At 58.8% G+C, this 25950-nt stretch overlaps 1 protein-coding gene across 5 annotated transcripts in view; it reads right to left on the bottom strand.

Moving 5' to 3' along the window:
* Positions 1-991: 991 nt before the first annotated feature.
* SHANK2 (SH3 and multiple ankyrin repeat domains 2) overlaps positions 992-25950 on the bottom strand; it is a 458548-nt gene continuing 433589 nt past the window's right edge. For all 5 annotated transcript variants that reach the window (XM_044259990.1, XM_044259992.1, XM_044259993.1 and 2 more), the window contains 5 exons: positions 21829-21959; positions 20517-20628; positions 19634-19654; positions 15913-18322; positions 992-6528 (listed from right to left, as the gene is read on the bottom strand). In XM_044259990.1, coding sequence (XP_044115925.1) covers positions 5958-6528; positions 15913-18322; positions 19634-19654; positions 20517-20628; positions 21829-21959 — 3245 coding nt within the window. In that variant the 3' untranslated portion in view covers positions 992-5957. The remainder of the gene's footprint in view (positions 6529-15912; positions 18323-19633; positions 19655-20516; positions 20629-21828; positions 21960-25950) is intronic.

Genomic DNA, 25950 nt, shown 5'->3' with positions numbered 1-25950 from the left:
GCTGCCACTAGATGTAGCTGAGATCACCTGTCTTTGCACTCAGACCTGCTCTCCTGGCTGCCCTGAAGGCCAGCCTGAGATTTCTCTGGTTCTCATCACCTATGGGGCCCAGGACTGGCCTGCCCGTCCACATTGTCTGGTGGCTATGGTTGGCACTGGGCATACCCCTGTGACTCGGGACACATACATGCTTCCAGCCAAGGCAGCAGCGCCATGTGGAATGGGGATCCCCAAGAAACCCCACCATCTCTCCCAAAACCACCTTGTTCAGATTCTCGGCTACATTTGTGGCCTGAAATGAGTAAGTTTGGATCTCCAATTGACTTTGGCCGGGTACACAGCAGCACTGATGCTAGTCTTCTGAAATAAGCAGATACAGCCTGTGGAGGTCTTCTCCCCAAGACACATGTTTGGCAGAGAGCCCAGAGACATGGCAGTGGACACGGCACAGGGTGCCTCTGTGCCTCTCGACTGGCTGAGCCGTCCCCCTCTCCCACTCGGGCTGTGATGACTGTGGCCCCAAAAGCAGGGTGGCGGCTCCTGCTATGCTCTCTACACCCCAGACAGCTTCTAAGATGACCAAGGCCCTCACATAACTTGTGGCACAGGGAATGTAGCGCCGTTGGGCCAGAATTCGGGTACTTCCTATATCATTTTTCTTTTCAAAGAGAAATGGACTGTGTACTGGCGTGTCTTTCATTTGTAAATGTTGCATATAGTTCTGGGATGAGAGACCTCAGTCACTAGCAACAAGTATTTGGTTAATTTTTAACAAAATCCAAGAACGGTCAACACTGCTGACTGAGAAGCCGCCCACCAAATGCTGCCGGGGCGACACGCCACCAGGGAGGCAGGCGGCTGCCCAGGACGCGTGCCAGGATGCCCTTCTCCGATGTGGGCACTCACACACTCTGCGTGTTAAGTCAGCGAGAACACTGCTGGTGGTAGAGCGGAGAGCACTTCTGATGGAAAATCAACTGATAACACAGTCTTATTTCAATTTTCTCTTTATTGTTTAAGCGACTGTGTGCGTTCCACAGTCTTAGGATGGAGGCCTCAGAATCACGTGTACGTCTTCTCAACATTTCAGTTCTTGAATCGGTTTTTACTTTACGTTGTGCATTGATATGGGCTTCTCAGTTCAGAAAACAAGGCACTAGAACTATTTTATCAGCTACATTAATACAGTGAAGGTATATTTATCCTTTCATTAAATATACAGCATTTGAATACAATATGGTTTTATGCAGATCAGGTTCAAAACACCCAAGGCACACACTTTATTTTTTTTTCCTTTTTTTCATTTTTGTATTTATTTGAAGGCTCATATTAAAGTTTCAGAATTGCTATAAACAGAGTTCCAGAGTAGAAGCAATGGACAGTGATTGTTGTCATTTTAAACACAGAACAGTAAAGACTGAAATGCAGACATATGTTACAAGAACAGTAAAGAAAGAAAATCATGGATACAGCACGGACTGGAAACTGAAGCGGTCGGGCCTGCTGGCGTCAGAGGGCCAGATTTGGGAATGACCCGGGTCCCCATGGAGCGCGGCTGCCCCCAGCACAGTCGCGCTGTGCTCCCCCAGGTGCCGTGGGATTTCCACCTATTCCCTGGGTACACAGACAGCTACAAGTACAGACAGACGCTCCAGTGCCCTGGCTGGTAACACGCCTCAAAGAAAGTACAAGTCAAAAAAAAGTCTTCCATCTTTTTCCTTAGGACAAAGTGGTACATTTTCCCAGAAGCGGTCTAGAAGAAACCATTGGAGGTGATGGAGGTGGTTAAGTCTGGGAGAGACCACCGGACAGTGAGGCGGGAGGCCTAAGGGAGGGTGAACTAGGCCGGATAGGAGGATTCAGACTTTTCATGGACACAGAAACACAGCAGCTGCTGTTCGAGTGGAGCGTGTGCCAACATAGAGGCCACTGGCCGGGAACTAAGGACATCAGGTATTCATCGATGAGACCAGAGATGAGGTTCAGTGTTGAAAACACACTTCTCTACAGACAGAGGGATAGCCCATGTCTTCCTGGCTCAGTTCTCAGCCAAAAGACGCAAATTCTCTTGCCCCAAGCCTCAGTGCCTACTTGCTGACCAAAATGTGGCTGGCTGCACGTTAACCAGAGAGGCCGCCCGGCTCCGCAACCCCACAGCCTGGCGGGAAGATGACAAGCAGGTGGGGGTGCGGGGAACACCCTCGGCGCCACCCCCACTTCCATCCCAAACCAAAGGAAGGCCAGGCCTCAGCTGGGCTCTTCCAGGAGAGCGCGCAGACGTGCGCACTGATACTCACACGGCTCTGAAATTGTGCGTGTTTCCGTCCGTGCCATGAGGGGAGGGAGCCCAGGCAGACGAGCTCCACGAAGGGAGGGCTCTTACTCTTTGAAGAAAGGAGGTACCTGGTCAGCCTCACGGAGGTACAGAGGTGATGACGTTCAAAGAGCCTGCGTCAGATTGCAAGTCGGCAACTCCGGGCTCACGCAGACGGCTTTCACTGTGTGCAATCAGAGCCACACCCTTAGTGCAATCGCATGTTTATTTTTCTTACAGTAATTTTGGTTGCCGTACAAGAGATCGAAGGATCAGGAGGAAGTGCACATTACAGGAGCTTGGTTTTTGTTTTGTTTTGTTTTGTTTTTTAAAATAAAGTTTAAAAGGAATAAAAGCACAAAAGTAACAGCAACATAGATAATGCGAACACAAGTTACACAAACCATAGTGTGAAACATAATTAGTTTCCAAAAAAACGAAAAAAAATTTGTTAATGGGAAAAAAAAAATCCGTATTTGTGGCCCACACACACAAAGTCATTGCCGGATCACCTGGGTAGTGCTTGCTTGTTCAGTTAACTCAGAAAAAAAAAATCCCCATTTTACTAACTGAAGTACCACAAATAACCCACTTTGTGATCTGTAGAGTTCAGCAGGTCACCAGTCACACGGCGTCAGTCTAGTACATGAGCTGACCTAGAATGTGGCGGAGCCCCTGGAGCGGGCGTCTCCGCGGGGGGTACAGGGCTTACAGCTGGAGAGTTTGGTTTCGCATACACAATGTTACAGACACTAGGCATGTAAATGCAATTTATTTAAATTACAGTAGATAACAAAAGTTGATCTTAAAACCCAGAATAGTATTAACATGATCTTTATATGAGCAGTTTGACTCGTGTCCCACCATTGAGGGGGTCATGGAATAGGGCCTGGTCCTAACGTGTCCGAGGGGGGTGGGGAGGGAGAGCAGCGGGTGGCAGTCTCGGGAGGAACTATTGCTTTCGGCAGCAACACCATCGAATAGGGCTAGAGATGGGTTCATCTTGGCAACATGTGTTACTCTGTTGGTCAGTGCAGGTTCTGCGGGGTCCTGTGACTTTTCTAGAATAAGACAAGGCAAAAATAAGTGACTGCCTGGCTCTTTTTTTTTTTTTTTTTGTGGTGCAGTCTGCTTGCTTCAGAGAAGTTGCCCGTGGCTGGACAGCTCTCTAAGAAAGGGCGTGGCAGCCAGAGTCCAGTGAACCTGAAGCCACCAGGTGGCATCCTAGCAGCGCCTTCCCTTCCTGCGCTTGCTCTCATGCTGGGTGTCGCCCGGCACGGAGCGCGGAGGTAATGCCGAGCAGTAGACAGAGGAGGGAAGAGCTAGGGTGAGCGGTGCACTGACTGGATTTTGCTCTATCACCAAATGGAAGACAAATAATGGCCCAGCCACCACCTTTTCGTTTTCTGAACACTCGCAGGTGGCCTCAGCAGGCCACCTGTAGCGTCCCTGGCGCACCCCACGACCGTGGGACCGCAGGTGTGTGGGACAGAAGCGCCTTCGTAGTCAATTGAGTTCACGTTGGATCGGGGCATTCTCAGATACAGATTGCCCTGCAGAAGGGTGTGGAACAGAGGAAGGTCCAAAACTCAGTTTCCAATTCAGGGGCATGTGGCTGGAAAAAGTTGGCGCGTGTGTGTGTGTTGTGTGTGTGGGTGATGCATGTTTGTTTTTGGAGAAACTGCTGCATTGTGAATTGTAACCACTTTTGAAGAAGTAATTGTCCTTCGATGACGAAGTTCTAGCAAAGATAGAAAATATAACACAGCTCTGCTGGTTCAGATGCATCCAAATAAGGTTGATTTAAAAAGGTCATACTTTTATAATCCCACAGAAATAGTATTATTAAATCACAAAAGTTTTTTTTTTCTTTAACTTTCTAGCACTGAAGTGGCACAAAGGCTGCCGAGTAGACCAGCCACTTTTTTTTTCTTAAAATATTGTGCTTATAAACTATCTGTACAACTATTTAAACTTGCAGTAAAGAAAGAGATTTTAAATTGCTAAATTTTATGTGTTCATTCTAGAGCTGTTCCAGACCTCATCAGACACTTGATTGTGAGCATAAAGAAAAGAAAGGAAAAAAAAATCATGTTCTTATAATTAGAGATGGGCTAGGCTAGTTCTGAAATCATAATAAAAGCCAAAACCTGCGGTTCGAGTTCCTTCCAAGTGTGGGAGAATGTGCTAGAAGCCTGGCTGGATGTCTGGTGGCCCCCGGGCAGGCGGCAACCTCCCTTGGAAGCTGGAGGTAATGTCACTGGTGAGGGACTCCAGGGAGGAGAACAGGCCCAGCCCGGAAGAGCCTCGTGAGAGGAGCCCGGTGCAGCCCGGGGAAGCCTCCCTGGCTGGCCTTTGTTCATCTGTCTGCCTGCAGCCCCCCGTGTGTTCTAGACCCTGAGTCCGGTCTAGACGCCATACCCTCCGTGTGCTCAAGGAGCCTGTTGTAGGACCAACTGGTGGGCTGTGCGGACAGTTGGAGACAAAGGGGGAGGGCCCCCAAGTACCATCTTCCCTGGCCTCCGAGAGCAGAGGGGCTGTCTCGGCAGAGACGCTTGCTCCCCCGGGCCGGGCTGGGACCTGACATCGCGGCGCCCCACCAGCTCCCGGGGAAGATGCGGTCTCCTTTGCCGCGGCACGCGCCCACCGTTCACCTCGTGTCCCGCCCTCGTGTGTCGAGTGGACGCTCACCTGCTCTGATCTTTGCAGAACGCAGCACACTTGCAGTTTAAAAAAAATGTCGTGAAAGGCAGAGAATCCCTTTGTCACCGTCCTGGACACACTCTTGGCAGATGACTCACTGCTCTTCCCCTCGAGGAGACTTGGGACCCAGGCCGCTGCACACTGGCTGCTTCCCGTGGCCAGGTCTCCCCTCCTTGGAATCGTGACTTTGTGCTTTGACTAACTCCATGTGACATCTGTTTGGCCACTTTGGAATTATGCTAATAGATTTGCAGAAAGCAAGCAAGCTATGCAAAGCTGGGCACGATCCCATTTAGACTCCCCACCACTGCCAAGAGCTTCATGGCCGAAGAACCACGGACGCACCTTGCAGGAGGAGATGGGGTAATGAATCCAGAGGAAAAAAAGATTCTCTACCTTTCGGGCCCAAGAAGGGGCACCGGACAGATTACTCTGGGGTGTTTTACCGCAAGCGAAGTAGAGGAAAGAAAGGAGCAAGTGAGCATTGAGAACCCTCCCGGAGGCCACAGACTGCGGCGGGCCTGGGGTGGTGACAGCTGCCCGGAAAGCAGAGGGAGGTCTCAGGAGGCATCTAGAGGACACTGGTGTCTGCAAGAGCGAGGGTCCCGTGCTAAGTCGACGGGGGCGTCCCTGGGGCGTGGCATCGTGAGGTCACCTGCATGCTGGGAGGCAAGCTGGGCCTCTCCCTTGTGGTGCAGAACTCCCTCCCCGTGTCCCCTGCTGCACAGAAACAGCCCGGGAAGCCCACATGGAGATTGGGGGCGTTTCAAGGCCTTCGCTCAGCCACACCTGGACACACTCGGCATTTCTTTGGGTACCAGGAGACACACCCGTGGAGTGGGGTTGGTGCTCGCAGACCATGCTTGGCTGCCCAAATATTTCGGTAGAAGCCCATCTCTACTTATAACAAGGAGTCTGTGAAGGTACAGAGCAGCCACCCTTATCTGTCCAGCAGCTGTTTCAAAGCCCTTTCTATGTTCATCCTGTGCCCGACCCGAGTCACCCCGAGATCTATTAGGTCTTCCTTCTGAAGGTTTGGTAGGTGACTGCCATCAATCTCATTGTCCATGAAGGTCTCTTTGTGCTCACCCAAGTTTAGACTTTCCAGCCAGTCCGCCACGTCTGGTTTAGTCCACAGGTGCACAGGCTTCGTCGCAAAAGGCTTATTTGAGACTGGCTGTTGCAGTATCGAGGGGGATGGCGACCTGCTGCGGCCCGCCGGGTTCAAGCCGAACAGGTCCCCAGATGGGGGCTGGCTTGGAAGGCTAAAGACCTCTGAGAGAGTGGGAGAAGGAGTGGCAGCAGCAGCAGAGAGGGCGGCAGGCAGGGTCTCTTTGCTCAGCTCTGTTGGCGACACCACAGGGCTCGGGGCACGTCTTGTTCCTGAGGTCCTGCTCTCAAAGTCTGGAGGCCGGCTCTGCAGAGTGATGGGCTGCGAGGTCCCCGGGCGAACCGTGAAGGTCACCGTCGTGCTCCGCGTCCCTGAGACGGTGCTCATGACCTCTGGACTTCTGCAACAGCAACAACAGAGACAACAGTCACAAGCCGGGTCACGGTCCGGGTCAGCGGGATGCCAACCGCCAAGGGCGCGGGGGTGGGCGGGGGCGGGGGGACACTCTAAAGGCGGCTGCGCTGGCAGTGAGCAGATGACTTGCCATGCCAGGACCAGGGCAGTGAGGAGGGGAGCAGGAGCCAGAGTTCGGAGAAGACACCACAGCACACCAAGGCCACCTACTCACCTGGCCCCACGCAAGGGCCGCCACCTGGCCGGGTTGGTGGCGGGGTGGGGGGGGGGGGGCTGCGCCATGCGAGCAGGGCACGCCAGACCGGCGCGGCCGGGGAGGCACTGCTGAGGGCTCACTCGAAGACATGAGGACGGGGCCTGCATGAGGCTCTGCTTCCTGGGTGAGCCGTGGCTGGTGACGTCACCGGTACATCACCCGGAAGAGGAAAGGACAACTTTTGTCTCCATTTCGGGGTGGAGAAGGCAGAGCAGCCTTGGGGAGAGACCCTTCCTCTTAACCGCCTGTCAGGCCTTGGGCTTTTCGGCTTGAAAGGCCAAGCGCAGGGAAGGGCCCCTTGCAGCTGGCCCAGTTGCCGCGAGTGGGGAGGCCCACACCCACTTGGGGGCACTCAGGGTTTGATGAAGCTTTCCATCCACGGGCCCTGCGAACGAGCAGTAATTGGCCAGAGCGCAGTCTCTACTGACCCAAAGGGCTAACCCGGCCCTGCGGCGAATTTGTCCGGTGTCGGCGGGGCCGTGGGTCACGGAACGGAGCGGGCGCGCTAACGTGTTTCCTCTCCCGCACGAAGGCAGTGTGGGAGCTGTCAGTATGTCGGAATGTCAGTATGTCAGTACGATCCTCACCGGAAGGCAGGAATCTGAAAGGAACGCCGTTCTCCCAAGTGGCCAGGGGAGATCTTGGAGCCCCCCATGTCCTTCCTGCTCCGGCAGGGCAGGTGAAGCCCAAGCGGTCAGAGTGGGGGTACACTTGTGCCTCTGAGGTTTGGCCTTGACTGGCCCCCAGGAGAAGGCTGAAGGGAGGAGACTGAGTCTTGGTGCCAGGGACGTCTCTGGTCTCTGCTCCCTCCCTGGTTCTGGCCAAGGCCCACGGCAGGCTTTTCAACCAAAAAGGAACCGCCATACCTCTGGGCTCTGGTTCGCACTCTTCTCTGCTGTCCCCACACTGAAAGCACGTCCACACCACAGCCCAAGAAGCCACAGCCAGTCGGGGGGCTGGCAGGAGTAGGCGTTGTGTTTTCCTTTTGGGCTCGTTCATGTGAATGTGGACAGACCACCTACCCCCTTCCGGACGGATCCCTCCTACCGTGGTTCCTCCCCGGTACCTGGACATGAGCGTCAGGCCTGGCTCTGGGCAGTACCAGCGAAGACACGTTCTAGCCTGTGGGTCTCCTGGTCTTCACACGTGGTACGGCTCCTCTCCCTCCCAGGGGGTGAGGGTGGGGGCAGGCTGTGCTTGGGAGCACGTGAAGAGCCACACGGGTGCTGCCGTGGTGGGCGCGATAGGGGCTGGGGCGGGGGGGGGGGTCTCTGTACACGGAGGGCCGAGCTGGGCACCAGGCCCGGTTGGCCCGTCCTCTGCCCTAGCTTTTCTTTGGCGCTCTGTGTTTCCTCTGCCACTGACAGGTAAGTGGGTACAAGCCCCAGCCGGCTACCTGGCTGTCCCCAAGCTTGTGACACTTCTGCACCCGATGGCAGGCCTGGCCGCTTCAAGGATGGGATACGCGACTGTGGATCGAGGGACTTGGGTGGACTCGCGCTTCGGCCGTGACACAGGCACTTCCAGGGACAGCCACCCCCCGAGTGTCCTCATGCAGCTTCCTGGAGGGCCGCATGCCTCTTGTGGGATCTGGTACAAGCAGGAGACTTCCGTCAAGAACCTCCAGGGCTGTGGGTGCTGGTTATGCTGGCCGCTAAAGGCAGCCCCTCTACCACTGCCAGGGTCGGTTACTCGGAATCTAGAAGTAGGAGCCCCGGTGGCGCCAGCTGCAGGGGCGGGAGCCAGCACTCTGGGACCTCGGTCAGGTTCTTGAGAGAGAGGGGTGGACGCAGCAAAGGTTTAAGGAGAAACCTGCGTGTTCTGCTCAAGCAGGATGGGAAGCCCCCTCCACTTCCAGCTCGGGCCGAGGCGCAGGCTGGCAGGGAGTGCTGTGGGACGCCGGCATGGCGGCCTGTGCCCGCTCTGCCCACTCCACAGCACTCGGGCACCTCTGTTTTGGGAAGACTCATTGGTTCTGCTTTGATAGAACAATTAAGCTAAGATGGCTGAAATGAAACCATGAGTGGGCACAAAGCCACTCCATCTGGAGGCAATCTGAGCTGTTAATTAGGGCCCAGAAGCTCTGGGGAGGAGACGAGTGTTTTGTCAAGCGCGTAAATTACAGGAGCACCTTTGCTCAGGTCTTGCTTTGTTGTAAGAGTCCGGATGTGCTTTTTCCGGAGGTGATACTGCATGGTACCAGTGCCCGTGCCCTTGACTCTGGGTGGACCCCCTGGGGCAGCACAGTTGGGGAGGGGCCCCCAAGCCTGGGCCACACTGAACAGTGGGCACCTTTGAGTCAGAGCACGGCTGGCAGCACCGTCCTCCCCCTGAAAACACCCCAGCCATCCCCAGGTAGCTGGGATGGCCTGTTTGTTTGTTTGTTTGTTTGTTTAGAAAGGGAAGTCTTGCAGGTAGCTGTGTTTGTTGTTGGAAAAAAGAGAAGGCTCTCCAAACACACTGGTGGGCAGCAGAGGGGGACAGCAGCACACACCAGAGATCAAGGCGTTTTTGCGAGTGGCACTTACTTCTGTTCAGCATGACCCTCTTCTGTGAACGCCCATCACGAGAGCACATGAAAATAACAGAATGGAATGGCTTGAGACAACACTGCAAAATTAATTAAAATTTAAAAAGAAGCTTTTTTTGTTGGAAGAAATGAAAGCAGGGCTACAGACATCAGCTGAGAACCTACGAGGCTGGTCCCTTCGTGGCCGAGGATGCAGGCAGAGGGCAGTCCGCCTCGCTGGCCAGACCGGAAGATGAATACGGGTGTCCCGCTCACGTTTAGAATGGGAAATTCCCGACGCCGCCTTCCCTGGCTTGGGGTAATGGGAACGTAAAGAAGAAAACTACCCAGGGAAAGCCTGGTGCGAGCGTGAGGACCCCAGTCCTCAGAGGACAAGCTCGTCGCTGAGACCTTGCTGAGGGTTCCCCAGTCGTCCTTTGTCTCCTGCAACCTGGCAAGTCTCAGTCAGCATTCCTGGTGGGAGAAGGGGCCCCGCAGGTCCCTGTGCTCTGCTTCAGGTCTGCACCTGAATGCCTGGCAGCTAACCATGGGGCAGGGTGGGGAGGGGACACCCCAGATCTGGCCACGCCCTTGGGGCTGGTGGGAAGTCGCCATGGAAAAGGATCACCAGAGAACCTAAGAAGCAGAGCAAAGGCCCTTGTGGGCTGGCCCAGCCTGCCCTCCTTCTCGGCAGCTCGCTATTCTGGCTTCCTCACACTGGCATCATTCACTGGGTCCTCCTGGCTCCAGAGATCGGGACGTTGCTAAGCAGCCACTGGGTCCCCGGGTGGAACGTGCAGGAATCTGCTGCCCTGATTTAGACACAGACACACGCACGCGCACACACGCGGTCTGGGATCAGCACTCGCCGTGCTGCCTTTTCAGTCTAATCCATATGGAAACAGAATCAAGCAAGAATTGAGCTGACTCTCAGAGACGCTCGTTATTTCATGAGCCAGAAGCAGTTAACGGGGTGGGGGCAGGCAGATTCCAGTGGCTTTTCAGTGTGTTTCCAGATCCCATCTGGTTCTCGGACGGCCACTGAAGGGGGGCCAGCGGCTGCTGGGTGACGCCGGCTCGGTGTGTCTGTCGTTCTGCTCCCGCGCTGGGCAGCAGCTCGGAACCCGTCTGGCCCGAGACTGCCCCAGCATGCCCAGTCCCGCTTCTGCGGTTTAGTTACCAGGGGTTTCTGGTGTGGACGTGGCCCTTACTGCTCAAGTGCTCTTATGAAGTGGCCCTGGACAGGGGAGGTGGGAGGGCAACCGAGTCATTCCCACACCGGCCTAAGGCCTGAGCACTGCCACCATCGTGTCTCCCTGGCTCCTCGCCTGGGCGGCGTCGGGGTCTCTGCTGCCCAGTCCTCACGGCTGCCACGGGCCCTGAGCACCGCTGGGGGCCTCGGCCCACAGATGTGTGCGGCGTCAGTGTTGCCTCAGTGGGGGCTGGGGACCGTTTAGCTTGTGGCCCGACTGGCACCTTAAGGGACTGGGAGTGTGGTGGGTGTCTTGGGTCCATCAGGAGCCCTGGTCCTCCTGTCAGAACGGCCACAGCCAAGCCGGTCAGGAAGGCACCCTGTTTTCAGGGAGCTGCACCCTGACGTGCTCCCGCGGACCAATTTTAAAATCCAGACAGGGAAGTGAGAACCTAAGAGCCACACTTGCGATCGGCCACGGGGCGAGCACGGGGAAAGGCTGTGGCTGGGCTGGAATGACCCTCCTCCAGCGCTGTCTATAAGACAACACACCGAGAGCCCATTTCACGATGCCCTGTGCGTAGCACTCGCCCGACGATCTACACTTCCATTCACAGACGTTCCCGTATCGGTTGGGGGCCGCGAAATGGTAAAATCCCCGTGACGGCGTAGAGGTTAAGGGAATGTGCTTCCGCAGCTTCTATTACTGAGTTAGCTTTGAAGTCCGTGCTTTGGGACCAGCTGGGCGGAGATAATTTTTTAACAACCCAAATTGATTGATTTTAAAGCCAAGAGGCTCTCATGATAATTCTGCAGAGTTGGGGAGGTGCTGGAGGCACCAGCCAGGCGAGGGCGGATGCAGGGTCTGGCTCTGTGTGGCCAAGGAGGATGGCTTTCCTCCCCCGAGCCCATCTGGGCCCCCAGGAGGTGGAGGCCAGGCCCGGAAGAGCCGGAGGGGCCTTGGGATCTGGCAGATCCTGTACCCTCTGGAGAGAAGCTGAAGGGGGTGCCCCACAAGCTTCCGTCCACTGCTCGCTCCCCCCGGCACACACAGGATGAAAACAAGACTGACTCTGTGTGGGCACGGAAGCGCTGGACGCAGAACAGCGCATCTGTCTTGCTCTGGAAACGACGTCTGGGTTGTCTGGGCTGCCAGTCAAAATGCGGACGTCAGGCAAATGGAGTTGCCATTCGGGTTCCTGAGGCTCATGGCCTTTGAATCTGCCCCTTGATCTACGGAGCGCAGGCCCCCCAGCCTTGCCCACGGACCCCGCCCAGCCGGCGAAGGGCACCTGTGCCGCCCTGAGAGCTGCTGTGCTGGGTGGCTGCCGGTAACTGTGACACGTTCAGGTCACACAAAGCCTGGGACGGTCACCTTCTCGCAGGATGCACACAATCCCGCTCTCCTTCCTCCGAGACCTGCCAGGCCTCCCTTGGCAGGGCAAGCACCTTCTGGCCTCCAGGCTTTGTGCCCCTGAGCCTGTACCTGGGATGCCCCACTCCTGGCTGTCCACACACCTGGCTCCTTTCTGTATTTCCAGTTATTCCAAGGTCACTTTCTTAAGGACGGACTGTCACCTTCTTCCTGCCCATGTTCACTTGGACTTGGGAATCAGCCCCGTTCCTTTGTCTCACTGGTGTGCTTGGATTTCTCCTGTTTCTTACTTGCTGTCCGTCTTCCCCCTTGAGAGTGCAGCTGCCCATGGAGGAGAGGCCTAGAATGTCTTCCGGAGCAGGAACGAGCCCGAGGCTCAGCACGGCCCCTGGCACAGGAGAGGCACTGCCAACTTCGTGTCCGCTGCCCAGCTTCCGAGGGCCCAGGCCTCTGTGGGAGTGTGTCCCTCCCACTACTCTCGTGGGTCCCTACAAAACAGCAACTTGGGGACTCCTGGCCAGGGATTCAGGAGGCCCTGGGCTGGGCCAGGCTTCCAGGCTCAGGAACGGAGTGTCAGGAACGGCTTCCCAGCTCTGCCCCCCGCCCCCCGCCGCACCCCCCCCCCGGACGTGGGCGGGCTGCACTGGGCCCCATGACTTCAAGCATAACACCAAGTGCTCCAGAATGGGGAAGGAAGCCGCTGATGCAGAGCCCTCCACCATCACCACGACATCCTCGGGGGACGCAGATCGCCAAAGGGCTTTGAAGAGGAGAAAGCGCGCGCGGGAAGGACATCCTCGCGGCCGTGGGTAGCACGTTCGCCGGCGCCTGTTCTAAGGGGAGCGCGGCTGGCCGCCCTCCTGACTCAGAGCTTCCCGGGAAGGGCTGGGGCTTGCAGACACGCTCAAACCACTGCTGTCTTTGCTTCTCTTCCAAGACAAAGTCACTTCCTGGAAAGATCGGGCTGGGCAGCGGAAGGACCGCTTTCCCCAGAGCTGCCAGGGCGCTCCCCGCTCAGTGGGGCGTCTTCAAGGGGCCGAGGAGGGGTCTCCAACCTTGGTGCTCAGGAGACTTCTCGATCACGCTCTCGCCAGCCCAGCTGTAGGCAGGGCATCTCCAGATCCCGTGTCCTCTCTGGTCCTGGGGAGGAGCTGTGTGGCTCAGGTCAAGCCTCACTTCCTCAGGTGGGCAAGGGTCCCGTCCCACCCTGGGTTCTACCGAGAAGTGAAGGGTCTTGCCTCAGTAGCTAGAGGCAGCCAAGGGGGCTGGTAACCCTGAAGCGGTGAGCCCCTAAACTTGAGCTCTCGGGCGAGCAGAACAGTTCCCGTGGGGAGGTTTGTGCGCGTGCTCGCTTCTCGCTCTCCCTGGAGAACCTGCTTCTCAGGAGGCCGCCCCGCATGTCGGTCCGCGCCCTCGCCGCCGGGGCCACTCCCAGCCCGAGGTCCTAGATGTGACCACAAGTAGCGGTGAGCCACCCTGGCAGGTGGCTTCCAAATGGGCACACACCCAGGTCTGTCAACCAAGGCTTGCCCCCGGCCCAGCAGCTGTCACCCACCTCCCTCTTGTCACCAGCTTCACGGCCACACCTCACGGCTGCTTAGGGCTTTGCCCAGTGAGGCTGTGCAACAGTTAAGCCACAATAGCTGGTGGAAGGCCCCGTGTAGTGCCTTGAAGGCGATGACCTTCCTCTTTGTCCTTGGGGTTCAAGGCCATCAGATGCCCAGGCCGGCTCAGTGCCACCCTTGGCTGAGAGCCGAGAATAAGATGCCGGCCCTGGTGCTCAGCAATGCCAGGGGCTGCCTCGCGACTGCCTGGCCTGCCGTCAGCCACCGGGTCACCAAAGAGAAGGGCTCTGGCAAGCAGGTGGGCTCAGGTGGCCTGCAAAGGCCTGGGGATGGCCTGCCCTCGGGGATCTCAGGCCTGCAGACAGCTCGGGCAGCCACCCCTTCCTTCCAGGCTGATCCCTGGCTCCCACAACAGCTCACGAGTGGAACCCTGAGATGCTCCCTGGGTGGAGGTTGGGTCTCTGCCTTCAGGCCGGCAGCCCCGGCCACGCGCTCTGCTTCTCTGACCTTCAGTCTGCTTGTGTGTGCCCAGGAGATCATGGCAGGCAGTGCCCATGCTGTGCGAGGCCCAGCGTTTGGGGAGGCTTGGATCGATGTCGGCTGATGTTCTCGTCGTAAGGGAACTGGGTTATAAATAACAGAGCAGACCGGAGGTAGCTGTGCTTGGCATCGGAGCATCGCTCGGAGGTGGTCCTGCAGCTGTTCTCGAGAAATCCAACAGGATTCTGCCAGGTGACGTGTGCTCTGAGGCCCCTCCCGCTGAGGGAAACGCAGGTGGGGAAGCCCTCGGGACACGTGCGGCTCCACACCGGCTCTGTCTCCTGCCCCTGGGGGCTCACACGGTTGGGAAGGGAGTGGAGGTGGCGAGAAATCCAGAAACCCCGGGATCGGGGTGGGAGAGCTTGGGGCAGGGGGGCTTAGGCCCTGAGCAGCCCTTGGGTCACCCCGTCAGACTCTTCCGAGCTCAGACACTGGCCACGAGGGGAAGCGCTAGGCCAGGCCCTCGGCCTGAGTCCTGGCTCAGTCTCCCACTGTGTGGGGGGCCCGGCTGCCCTGCGCCCCACTTCCCACTTCTGGAGAATGGGTACAATCAGTACCCGCTCCCCTGCACTCGTAGGCCAGCGTTCTGGAAGAACGGGAAGCACTAAAGAGAGCTCATTCTTGTGCCTTACATGATGTAGCAGAAAAGCACTGTATTCTCACGCACAGGGAAAGGGCAACACTGGCCAGTTCTAAGACTTTCCTTTCAAACTTCCAAGTATGTGGTATTTGTAGGTACATGTGTGCAGATGTCTGCCAGAAACAGGGACTTTCTGCGGACTGCCTCTTCCGCTGGCGGGTTATTCGGCGTCCCAGTCAGTGGTAGAGTGTCCATTAAAAGACGGAGTGTTGCCCTGCTTCTCTCTACCAAGGCTGGCCCATCAGTATTTCTCCGAGCGTAACGTGAGCCATTTGAGTCATTTATTTACATCCACGCGGAAGGAGAACTATGGCTCTCGGCCCAACCGCAGGGGGTGCCGCTGGTTAATGGGGTGAGACATTGGAGGCAAACGCCTGTCTGGCAGGAGCAGGAAGAAAGACTCGGTAGTCAAAGCAACGAGACCTGGAGCGGACTGAGGCGTGGGGCAGGGAACGGAGTGCGTCCCGGGAGGAACGCCAGCACGGGGAGGGTCTGGGCGAGTGAACAGCTCTGGTGAGAATCACCCCCGAGCTCCAGGCAGAGCACGAGGGGCCTGCTGTAGGGCATGGCATGCCTCCTCAGAGCCTTCTGGCTCCGTTTAGACGTGACCCCTCACCCCCCAACCCCCACCTGTGGTAGCAGCACCTTGAAGGCTGCGTGAACCATGAATGGTCCCTCTGGGGAGACGGGGACGCCCTCGTCCGTGATGCCTGCTTGAGGGCTGGGCTGGTGGTGGAGGGGGCATTTTCCTCTGAGCCCACTTGTGAAGCCACCACCTGGCACCTTCCCCAGCTCTCCCACCCGTCTGATGGGAGGAAGCGAGAAGGATCCATGCACACTTAACCACCGCGCAGGCCGCCGCCCCACTCGCTCCCTGGCAAGGCTATTCCCTGCCGCCAGCTGGCGGAGCTCGGTTTGAGCGTCTGCGAGGCTCCAGAATGACCTCGCAGGGGGTCCTGGCAAAGTTCTGGAGGACGTGGAACCACAGGGACCAAAGCTCCTCTTGGGAAGCCGTGGTGGGGCTGGCCCTGTGTGGCTGCATTTTAATACAGGTCTTGACTCGGGGAGTGCCGCGTCCTGCCGGGATGGCCGAGGCGTGCGCTCTGCCGTGCCGGACTCCGGGCGGGTGGGGTGGACGGTGCGAACCGGTGTGGCCAGCACAAGGCCTGATGGATTCCCCGCTTTATGTCCACTCTGGCTGCTCCCCGAGGGCCTTTCCTGGTCGGCCCTGACTGGACGAGACAGGAAAGCCGGCACGGGGCAGTCTGCGTCTAAGCCAACTGTGGGACTTACCTTGGAGCAAGGCTGGCAGGCTTGGTTCCTGTGGGCGAATCCAGTCCTTCCCCCGGCTTTGCCGATTTCTCTCGGTTCATTTGCTGCAGGATTGAGTTCAGTTCACTGATCACGTTTGCCTTTGGGCCTGAGCGAATCGGGCTTCTGACCTCGGACACGTCCCCCCACAACTTGGAGGTCCTTGGTGGCATGACTTTTGTGGCCCCAGGCTGGGTGCTGCCCGGCGGCGGCGGGGGGGCCGGGGGAGGGATGACGAAGCTATCCACGTCCTCCTCCACTAGCGCGTCCTGATAAAGTGCATTGCTTTTGGGAATTATGGGCTTCACTTTTGGCTTCGGAGGTACTGGAGGCTTGTCCACCGTAAATGCTTGCCCGTCTGCATAGACTGTGCAGGTGTCCACATTCTCCCCGCCTTCGGAGGACAGGGTGGACATGCTGGACACCGTGGAGATGGTGCTGGTTGTCTCGAGATGGTGGTCACTGCTACTCCGGCTGTCCACCTCCTCGATCCCAGAGTCCGTGACCACGTCAAAGTTCTCGGGGGGCGGCAGGAAGGAGGCAGGCAGGCAGTTGGAAAGGCCAGCCGGCTTCTTACTGTCTGCACAGTTGGCTGGTTGGCTGGGGTTCAATGAAGGGGACTGGGAGGTGTCCTGTTTCTTCTGCTTGACCAGGTCCGTGAGGGCAGGGACAGAAGCGATGCGGTCATCGGGGATATCAAAACTATTTGCGAATTCCAGGGGGGGAGGCAATGGCTCTGTAAAAATGAAATCCTCATCCAGATCCACGGATGCCAGAGGGGGAGGAGGGATGCGGAATGGCAAAATCACCGCCTCTTCCACAGAGCCCGCTGCCACAATGGTCCTGCCAGGCACGGCGGCGGCGGGCTCGGGGCTGGCGGAGATCTGTAAAGCACCTTCGGTTTCGGGAGCGCCTTCTGGCTCCTCGGGCAGCGAGTGGTCTGGCTTGGCCTCCACGTCGGCTTTCTCGTCCTCTTCCCGCAGCAGGTGGTCGGTGGTAGCCGCGTCCACAGTGTGGACCATCAGCAGGCCGGCCGACCTCTGCTGGGACGTGTCCACGATGTTGATGAGCGCGTGCTTCTTGTCCTCGCCCTTGCGGTCCTTGCCCAGCTCCGCCTCATACTTGTTCTCGGTCTCCTGCCGCCTCAGGGGTCCCCGTGTGTTCTGCCTGGTGACCGGAGGAAAGCCTGCTTCCACGCTGGGCCGCATTTTGGTATCGATGTAGAGAGGTTTGTGGAGGTCGGCCTTGGGGGCCTCCCCCTTGGGACCCTGTTGGGACTCCTTCATGGCTCGGTCCCTTGCAGACAGCGCCAGGGCCAGCGGGGAGCTGGGGTCCAACAGCCGGCCTGTGAGCGGGTGGACATAATTCTCGGGGCTGGCTGCGCTGCTGCTCTTGGGGGGCACTGCGGGGCTGCCCTCGGGACCCTTGGCTTTGGATGTGGAATTCAGTGGCCTGCCGGCCTCCCCCTGAGCTGCAGCCTCGCCACCACCCACAAAGTGGTTCTCGGGCTCCCTGGGCGGTGCCACCGACGTGGGCAACGACAGCGGCTCGGCGCCATCCTCCTCGCCGAAGCTGACCTCTTCGGGGAAGTTGGAGGGGTGTGCCCGGGCAGCGGGTGGCCCCAGTCCAACGTCCTCGTCCCCCAGGTCTGTGGAGAGGAAGGCCGGGGAGTTCCTCCTGGCTTCCAGCCGCTTCTCCCGGTCGCGGACGGCCCCAGCGATGGCGGCAGCGAAGGGGCTGCTGACGGTCAGGCTGTCGTCAGGCCGCAGCTGGCCCGGCGGCTCGGGGGCCTGTGGGTCGATCTCCGTGCTGCTGCCCTGGCTGCTCTTCCCGCTGCTGCTGGTGGACGGCTCCTTCACGATGATGGTCGGGATGGGGATGGAGCACGTCTTCTCGGGGCTGTCCTCCACATTGGACTGCTTCACCAGCATGCCCTTCCGCCGAGCGGGCTTGGCGGGGACGTACACAGCTTTGCTCGCGATCCTTCCCACCTCCGAGTACGGGTTTTCTGGCATCTGGCCTCTCTTGGCGCGGAAGTTGGCCTGGGCGGCGGCGCTGCGGCTGTAGAGGTCGTCGGAGTCCAAGGAGTAGCGGTCCAGCTCCCGCCGGTAGTACAGCCCCTTGTCCCTCATCACCGTGGCCACTGTGTCCGAGCGAGCCGCCGGGGACACCTTGGCAGCGGGGTTCTGATTGAACGCTGGCTTGATGGTCCCATAGACTCTTGGGGTTGGGGACTTGGGGCAGTTGTAGGTGGTGGGGGATGGGGGTGGGGGGGATGGGGGCACAGACTGCGGTGGGGGCGGGATGTCCTCAGAGGTGTCTGGCATGGACAGGCTTCTGGTGAACTTCAGCATCGGAGGAGCCAGAAACTGCCGCTCTTCCTCCGTTATTCCTGCAAGGAGAAGGCAGGCTCAGTTTGCAGCCATGACCGGGACTCCCCACCAAGCTCCTAGGTTTGTGCTACGCATACGTCTGCACACCACAACGAACCACGGTGCACACGTGTTCACGGAGCACAGCACAAGCCACACGTCAAGAGCTTACGTGGCCCAGCCGAGCCCCCCAAGGAAAAGACAGGAAACCGGGAAAGACAAGAAAACGAGAGAAAGGTGCTGGGAGGCGTTGAGTGCGTGCTGTTGAGGTGTTCTGTGTGCGGCGCCCAGAGCAGCCGCCGGGAGGGATGCGCGCGGCGGGGCAGGTGCCTAGGGCCACAGGCCGCGTGCCAGCACGTGGGTGCATGTGAACACGCTGGGGCTGGACGCATCTGTCCCATTGGGCTTGGCCAGGCCCGCGTGACGTGGATGGTGCTGCTGCTGAGGGGCCCAAAAGCTGGCCCTGACCAAGTGACAGAAGCCCGCTTGTCACCTGGGGCCTTGAGGGCATTGGGGGTCCCTCAGGAGGACAGCTGTGAGGCAGAGAAGGCCCTTCTGGCTCTTTGACACACCTGTGAGGGGAGGGGGTCCAGAGTCCTCTCTAACTCAAGACCCCAGCCCCAGCCAGGAGCCGCTTCTGGAGCAAACCCTGGGCCACTGGCCTCAGGAGCCCCTCTGGGTCATCCTAAGACCCTCTGCGCTGGGCTGAGGGGCCAGGAACTTTCCATCGTCACCGCTAACCCGGGTCAGCATTCGGCAGACGTGGCAGCAAGTCAGGGTGCCCCCAGGACCTGACGTAGTGGAGCAGCACCTGTTGGGTACAAGTGTGCCAGGGGCCTGGTGTGGTGCCGGCGGGCATCTGGCCTCATTGGGTCTGGCTTCTCTGTGCGGGTCAACTGGGCAGGGCTTACAGACTCTCTCCCACGGTCTGAGACAGTGAAACATCAACAGAACGCACTCGCGGAGACGGGAAGGGACACAAACACAGACAGATGGGAGGGACTCGGGTCTCACGCTGGCGGCATGCAGGTGTTCAAAGAGGTAACAGAATGAATTACTTCAAATAAAAAAAATCTTCTAGGACAGACTACAATAATTTATTCCAATGAAATTTTCCATTCGATAAGGGTATTCCCAATTTAACGTACTCCTGTGGGAGGGTGTTTTGGTATCGGACAGACGGATTGCTAAAAGGCCTTCTTGACCATTTGCTACACATGGGTTGCCTGACAGTGATGTTCCCAAGGAGTAATAATTTAAGAATACGCCTTATAGAGTAAGTGTAGGGGTTGCATTCAGATCACAGATTCCAAACTGTAAGGTTCACTGACCTGATAGAAAGATTCTGCTGTCTGACAGGAGGAAATCAATTGTTATTAACCAGGTACAGAGCCAGGGACATAACACGGCGTCTGTGCTACTCGGCGGTGGCCCTGTGCACCTGGGAGGGCGAATTTTAGGAGCCAGATGCCACCACAGTCACTACTGGATCACTGCCTGTGAGCCACCGCACACTGGGGACAAAGGAGCCAGGCCCCCAAACAACAGCACAGGGGTACTCCCAGAAACCACCCCATGGCATCCCCAAGGGCTGGCCTGGGATGGCCGCGTCCACTGGTGTCCAGCAGGAGCAGCTCCTTTGAGAATTTACGTGGTAAAGACAGTGCTGGACTGTCTCACAAAGGGGCTGCCTGGCAGGGTCACAGTCACCTCGCCTGGAAGCATCAGTAGGTGTCATTGGGACATTAACAAGGAGGTAGGTGGCTTTCTATGACACAGGTACACTGGTTTATCCAAGTTCTAGAACCTGGCCCCCCACCCCCGGACGTGTTCCATCGAGCTCGCCCTGAGAAACATGGCAGTTTCGTTCCAGGCAACGCAGGGAACGTGGGGGTTGCCCTGAGCAGGGGTCCCCCTCTACCTGCCGCTCCGATCCCGGTGGGATGAGGGAGGGGGCTTCCCAGACCACCCCAGTCTGCCCCCTGCCTCCCTCCTGACATGGGCCCCTTCACCCTGCTGGTGTTAGCACAGATAGTGCGTTTGCAAGGCTGGACTTTGTTCCAGCAGGTAGAAGGGTTCCACTCGGCTGGGGCGTTCGGAGGCCCCTGGTGAGTGGCCCTGGGGCTGGCCTGGGGGTCGGCTCTGCCCTGGGGGCTCCAAGGGCTTCTCTGAGAGCCAAGGGGAACCTCTGTGAGTGCAGGCTGCGCTTCTTACCTATTGATTTCTGCCTTCGCATCGTACCTCGGGGGAGGCCCAGAAACGGGCCTTTCGGGCTCCCGGGAACCGTGGGCGTCATGACAGCAATCCCCTGCCGCTCGTACACGGACTGCAAACCAGAGAACCCGGAGTGAGGTGGGCCCCTCCCAGCCCCGCCCACGGCAGCCCCGGGCAGTGGGCAGCTGTCGTCTGGCTTCGTGCGCCGCTCCCAGCAGCAGGCTGCGTCCAGCGGAGGCTGATGGGACGCACCAGCTTCCGGGACCCCGGAGAGGCTCTCCCCGAACACTGCCCACCGGCTCCTGCTCTCTAAGTGCCAGCGTGCTCGGTGGAGCCGTGGTCTGGCCAACCAGCCCGAGAGAAGGGGCCCGGGCCGATGCTGCGTAGAGCAGAATGCACACAGTGGCGGCCAGCGCAGGAGCTCAGTCTTCCTCCACAGCACGGGAGGGGCGGCCAGGGGCTGGTGTGACTGAGCCAGCTGCTGCGCTGCCCCGGCGCTCCCGGGCCGCACGGGCACAGAGGCTGCAGCAGCTGGGCCGGCGCAGCGGGAAGCTAGGGCTTACCTCCTTCACTTGGGAGCAGGTGCCTGAGCAGCTCCCAGCCAACCTGCCCCTTACCCGTCTGCACAGGGCTGCCGGCTGCCCCCTCCAGCCCACGGCATCGGAGGGCCACTCTGAGCTTGGGGGTAACGGCTGTGGGCTCTTGCAAATCTTGTGCTCAGGGCCCCAGAAGGTCTTCCTACCCACCGCGTCCCGGGGGCATCTGCCTGGCTTTCTGGAGCCCAAGACCGGGCTGGAGAGCACTGGGGCCGGGGGAGGGGGGTAGGGGGGTGGCACTTGAGACACAGCCAAGGCTGCAAACAAGGTAGGCAGCAAGGATGGGGGCACATCCTGGGGGATGGCTAGTCCTGCATGGGGAGGTTGCCTGGAACTCCTGGGAGTGCCCCCGTGGGGTTCTGGAGATGATGGGGGTGCCGGGGTGAGCATGTCCGCCGTTCTCACTAGCAGTTGCTGCTGTTTGAATGTGCGCCGTGTAAGGCTGTCCTATCCGGTGAGTGGTGTTTGCGGGTGACGGTCTAAGACGAGACTAGGGGAAAGCGAGTGACTCATTGTGAGGTGGGTTCTGAGAAGGCACCAAGGAGCTGTGACTGGGACACTTGGACCTGCCACGAGGCACGGAGGCCGAGTACAGGTGGCCGAGTCCGGGAGACAACAAGGAGTGCCCTGTCCACACAGCCCAGAGCGCATGAGCTCCCCCTACCGAGACGCCCCCCCCACCCCCCGCCGCCATCCCCCGGGGCATGGCCACTCACGTTCATGTCCGAGACGGACGGGAAGCACCGGCTGGTGGGCCGCTGCTTGATGGTGGCCACCCTGGATTCCATGGCCACGTTATCAGCAGCGCGGGATGGCTTGGAGGCCGGGACTATCTCCTCGGGTTTATCTGCAATGGAAATGGTGGTGGGAACAGGAGTCAGTGGGGGAGCCCCTGAAACAACCAGGCCTGCCTCTGGCAAGGTGCCCTGCACATGTGCGCAGCCGTTTCCCTGCTCCGGCCTTGACCATGCAAGCAGGTGCACGGCGCCCCGGCGTGGGGCACGCACGCGTCGGTCTGTCTCATGCACGCCCACCGTCACCCCAGGGAGGCACACACAGACTGGACGCAGCCGCAGTCCCTGGGGCCCCACACTCCCTGGAAGTCACATCTTCACTGGAGCCGCCTGGATTCGTGCCGATGGGACTTACTCTTGACCGTGTGAACTAAACCAGTGTCAGGAATCTTGTTAAGAGCTCGGAGGCACGGCTGCTTTGTAGCGAGATGCAGTTGCTGGGGTGTAAGCCCTACGGCCCAGGGCTGGAGGCAGTGGGTGCAGCCAGGTAGGCCGTGTAGCCAGGTGGGCCATGCTGGCGGGCTTGGGGGGCTGGCTCTGGGGGCAGCTCAGGGGTTGCTCAGGGGTCCGGCTCCGAAGGCCGAGCCCTTGCTGCTTGGGCAAGACCCGATTTCCCAATAGTACCACATGCTCACTTCTTTGTGAAAAAGTAAAGCATTAGTTATAAGTGATTTTTACAAATTAAAAACTTAAGAAAATTATAAACTAAAACATTTTTAACTTTTTTGGTTAAACTTGTAAGCTTCAGATTTGAAAACATTCCAGAATTGCCCTGACGCCCAGTTTTATCTGCAGGCTGCCTGAGACGTGCAGAGCAAGTGTCTTCGGGGGGGCCCGCCCCGGCCGCCCTTCCAGGAAGACTGTGGCCACGTTAGCACGAAGCAGTGTGAGGGGCGCCTGGTGGGAATAGCCTGTTTTTTTTTTTTTTTTTTTTAAAGATTTTATTTATTTATTTGACAGACAGAGATCACAAGTAGGCAGAGAGGCAGGCAGAGAGAGAGGGAGGGGGAAGCAGGCTCCCCGCTGAGCAGAGAGCCCGATGTGGGACTTGATCCCAGGACCCTGAGATCATGACCTGAGCCGAAGGCAGCGGCTTAACCCACTGAGCCACCCAGGCGCCCCGGGAATAGCCTGTTTTGAACCTGGTTAGGCACTACACTCTCCTTGCTCCCCCAAGGCTAGCAAGGCCACAGCCTGAGGCCTCCTAGCCTCCTCAACCTTTTTGGCAGCCTCGTGATGCCCCACAAAGTGCATACCATCGCAAAGACCCAGGCCCCTGGGGCCTTGCCCCCGCCTGGAGCTGTGAGGTCAGCATGTGAGTGTTGGAGCAGATGGGATCTCTGGGTGTCGTCATTCCCATTGGGTGGGACAGCCACTCGTAATGGGGACTTCTCAGAGGAGCTAGGCCCCTGGAAAACTTCCCCAGAACCCCAACATTTTCAGAGCCCTAGACCAGGGAGTGGGTACGTAGGGTGGGGGTACCTGGGGGCCTGGCAGGCGGCCACCAGGGCCAGCCCAGCCACCCAGAGCACACACGGGTGAGACTCCGACATCTGTGGGTGGCTGCTCACAAGGCCCCTGACTCCAGAGCTGTGTCCTGGGTTAGCACCCTGTGGCCCTGGGGTCGAACCCTGCCGTTCTCGGTGCATGCAGGCTGTTCACATTTTTAAGAGGTTGTGAAAAGGAGGGGTAGGAGAATGTGCCAGAGAGTCTGGGGCCTGCAAAGCATGACACTCTCATTGTCTGGAAGACGCCTGTGCCTGGCCAGGACCCTGCCCCAGGACCTGCCACTGAGCCACGAGCCCAGGGTTCAGGCAGAGGGGCCTCAGGGAGGCCCTCCCCCACGACACACACAGACTCACGCCTGCGTCTCCGTGTGAAGACCCGCTCCTTCCCTTTGTCCTGCCCTGTGGTCTGGGCAGGCCTGACGAGGGCATTTCCTGCTCCTCGTGGGTGCTGGGGGTGCTGGTAAGCCTTGGTCCTTTAGGGAGTTGGTCAGAGACACCCACACGTCTGGGTCATTCTGTCCCCAGCCCACCTTCCTCCTCATGGCTCCTGGAGCTGTCCTGTCCTCCTCACCAGTGCTCAGGGCCACAGAAATGCCACTCATCCCCTGCCCCCCATAGCTGCTGCCCCTTCTCCTTTCTCTCCTGCCTCCTCCTTCCTCTGCTGTGCTGTGCACACCGCACAATCTTGGAAAGCTGCTTCCTTCAGGAAGCTGTCCGCTCTCTGGTCTGGGGCAGGACTCCTTCTGTGGCTGGGCTCTAACTCGCTTCTGTGGCCTGTCGGCCGGGCTGCGCGCCCTTGACCACGACTCGGGCCGCTCACGGTCGGTGGTCCGGTGGTGCTTGGTTAGCCTCCTTGATCCTCGTGGCCTGTGCTTGGAAGCCGGCCCCTCGTGATGGCTGTCGGTTTGCTTCCGTTCAGGTGCAGGGATTCGGGTGTCCTTGGAGCTGCGAGCCCGTCTGTGGGTCTGGCCTTCACTGCAGCCCACACAGCTCACTGAGGCTCCCTCTTGGACCTCTGGAACCTGGAGCCCCACAGTCCTCCTTTGGGCGGCCCTGCAGGTGGGGCACTGGCGGTGCATCTGGCTGCATCGAGCAGGGAGCCTGGGGCAGGACGCTGTCCTGGGATGCAGAGCTAACTGGCAAAACCTTGGCAAGCCTCCTGTTTCTAGCTCTTGCTTTGGTTTGATCTCCCTTCCCCCCACATGCTGCGGGTCCGCTGTGCGGTATTGGGGTGCCACCTGGGATCTTCACATGCCCCAAATATGCAGGTGGCCGACTGATCATGAAGCTTCCGGGCACATGGCAGTCACCCTAAAAAATAAGCCTTGGATGCTGGGCACGTCAAGGTGAGGCCAGGCCCATGTTAAGAATCGTCCCTGGTGGAAATTCTGAATGCCTCACTTCTAACCCTAATGAGAACCTGGAACAATCCGGATCTGAGGTGCTGAAGGTCATGCAGGTAAAAGCCAGCGACCAGGTGGTGGGGGCTGGAGCTCTAGCTGGGGTCATCCAGCCTCTGTGCCCCCACCTTCAGCCAGGGGTGCCGAGCCCTGGCGGGCAGTGGACATGTAGGATCGCCATCACGGTCTGCCTGGTCGAGCTGCTGGCGGTCAGGGCCCTGTCCACACCACACTCAGCCGCGACGAGGGCCACCTTGAGCAGATGACCACCTTGAGCAGATGGCGTGCCGGGTCCCCCTCCCTCCACCCGGGTGTCCTCTGGAGCCAGGGCAGCAGAGCACGCGGGCTTGTCGGGAGCAAGGCTGCGAGTCCCTGCTGCTTCGGCGAGAGCCACTTAGCGTGGCTTGTGACTCACACAGACATGCTTCCCCGGGGGGCCTGGGTCCTCTCCTGGCTCCGGTCTCCGAGGGAGCTGCCCGCCTGCCTCGGGACCCGACTTGGGACCACTCGGCCCCGCGTCTCTGCAGGCTTGTCTACCAGGCCGCGAGCCAGGGCTGTGAGGCTCTCAGGATTATTGTGTTTCAGTGACAAAAGCTGGGGTTTGGGTCTCTATTCAGGGGCTCCGGATGAAAAGGATTAGTGAGTCCAGCCCCCTGCAGTCCTAAAATGAGATACTCTGTGGCTGAAACAGTCCTGCAGACACATCTGAAAACTGGCAAATCTTAGAAAACTGGCTGGGGGAGCGCTGATGAGGTGCTGTACTATAATCTTCTAAGCACGTTTGTGGTCTGCTTAGAGGACGGGGAGATGCTCACCGTCCATCAAGGGCAAGCTGCCCGGCCAGGGGACGAGCACGCTCTGGGGGGAGGGGCGGGTTTGGCAGCACAGTGACGAGGGCGCCGTGGGAACCAGAGCAGGGAGGGTCAGAGCGTCAGGGGTCCCTGCCACCCCGCCCTGGAGCACACCCTTGAGCGCAGGCAGGCTTCACCACGAGTCACCCCGTGGGCCCTGAGCCCTCCCATTGCAGAAGCCCACGCCCCACGAGCTAGACCTCGGGGTGAGACCCTGGGCAGGAGCTCGTCTGCAAGAGGAGACACAGACCCCACCAACCCCAGGGGCTGACAGCAGCCGCGGCC

The sequence above is a fragment of the Neovison vison genome, chromosome 7, assembly GCF_020171115.1.
Source record: "Neovison vison isolate M4711 chromosome 7, ASM_NN_V1, whole genome shotgun sequence".
Lineage (NCBI taxonomy): Eukaryota > Metazoa > Chordata > Mammalia > Carnivora > Mustelidae > Neogale > Neogale vison.
Note: the sequence above shows the minus strand (reverse complement) of the source record. Positions and strands in the feature narration are given on the sequence as shown.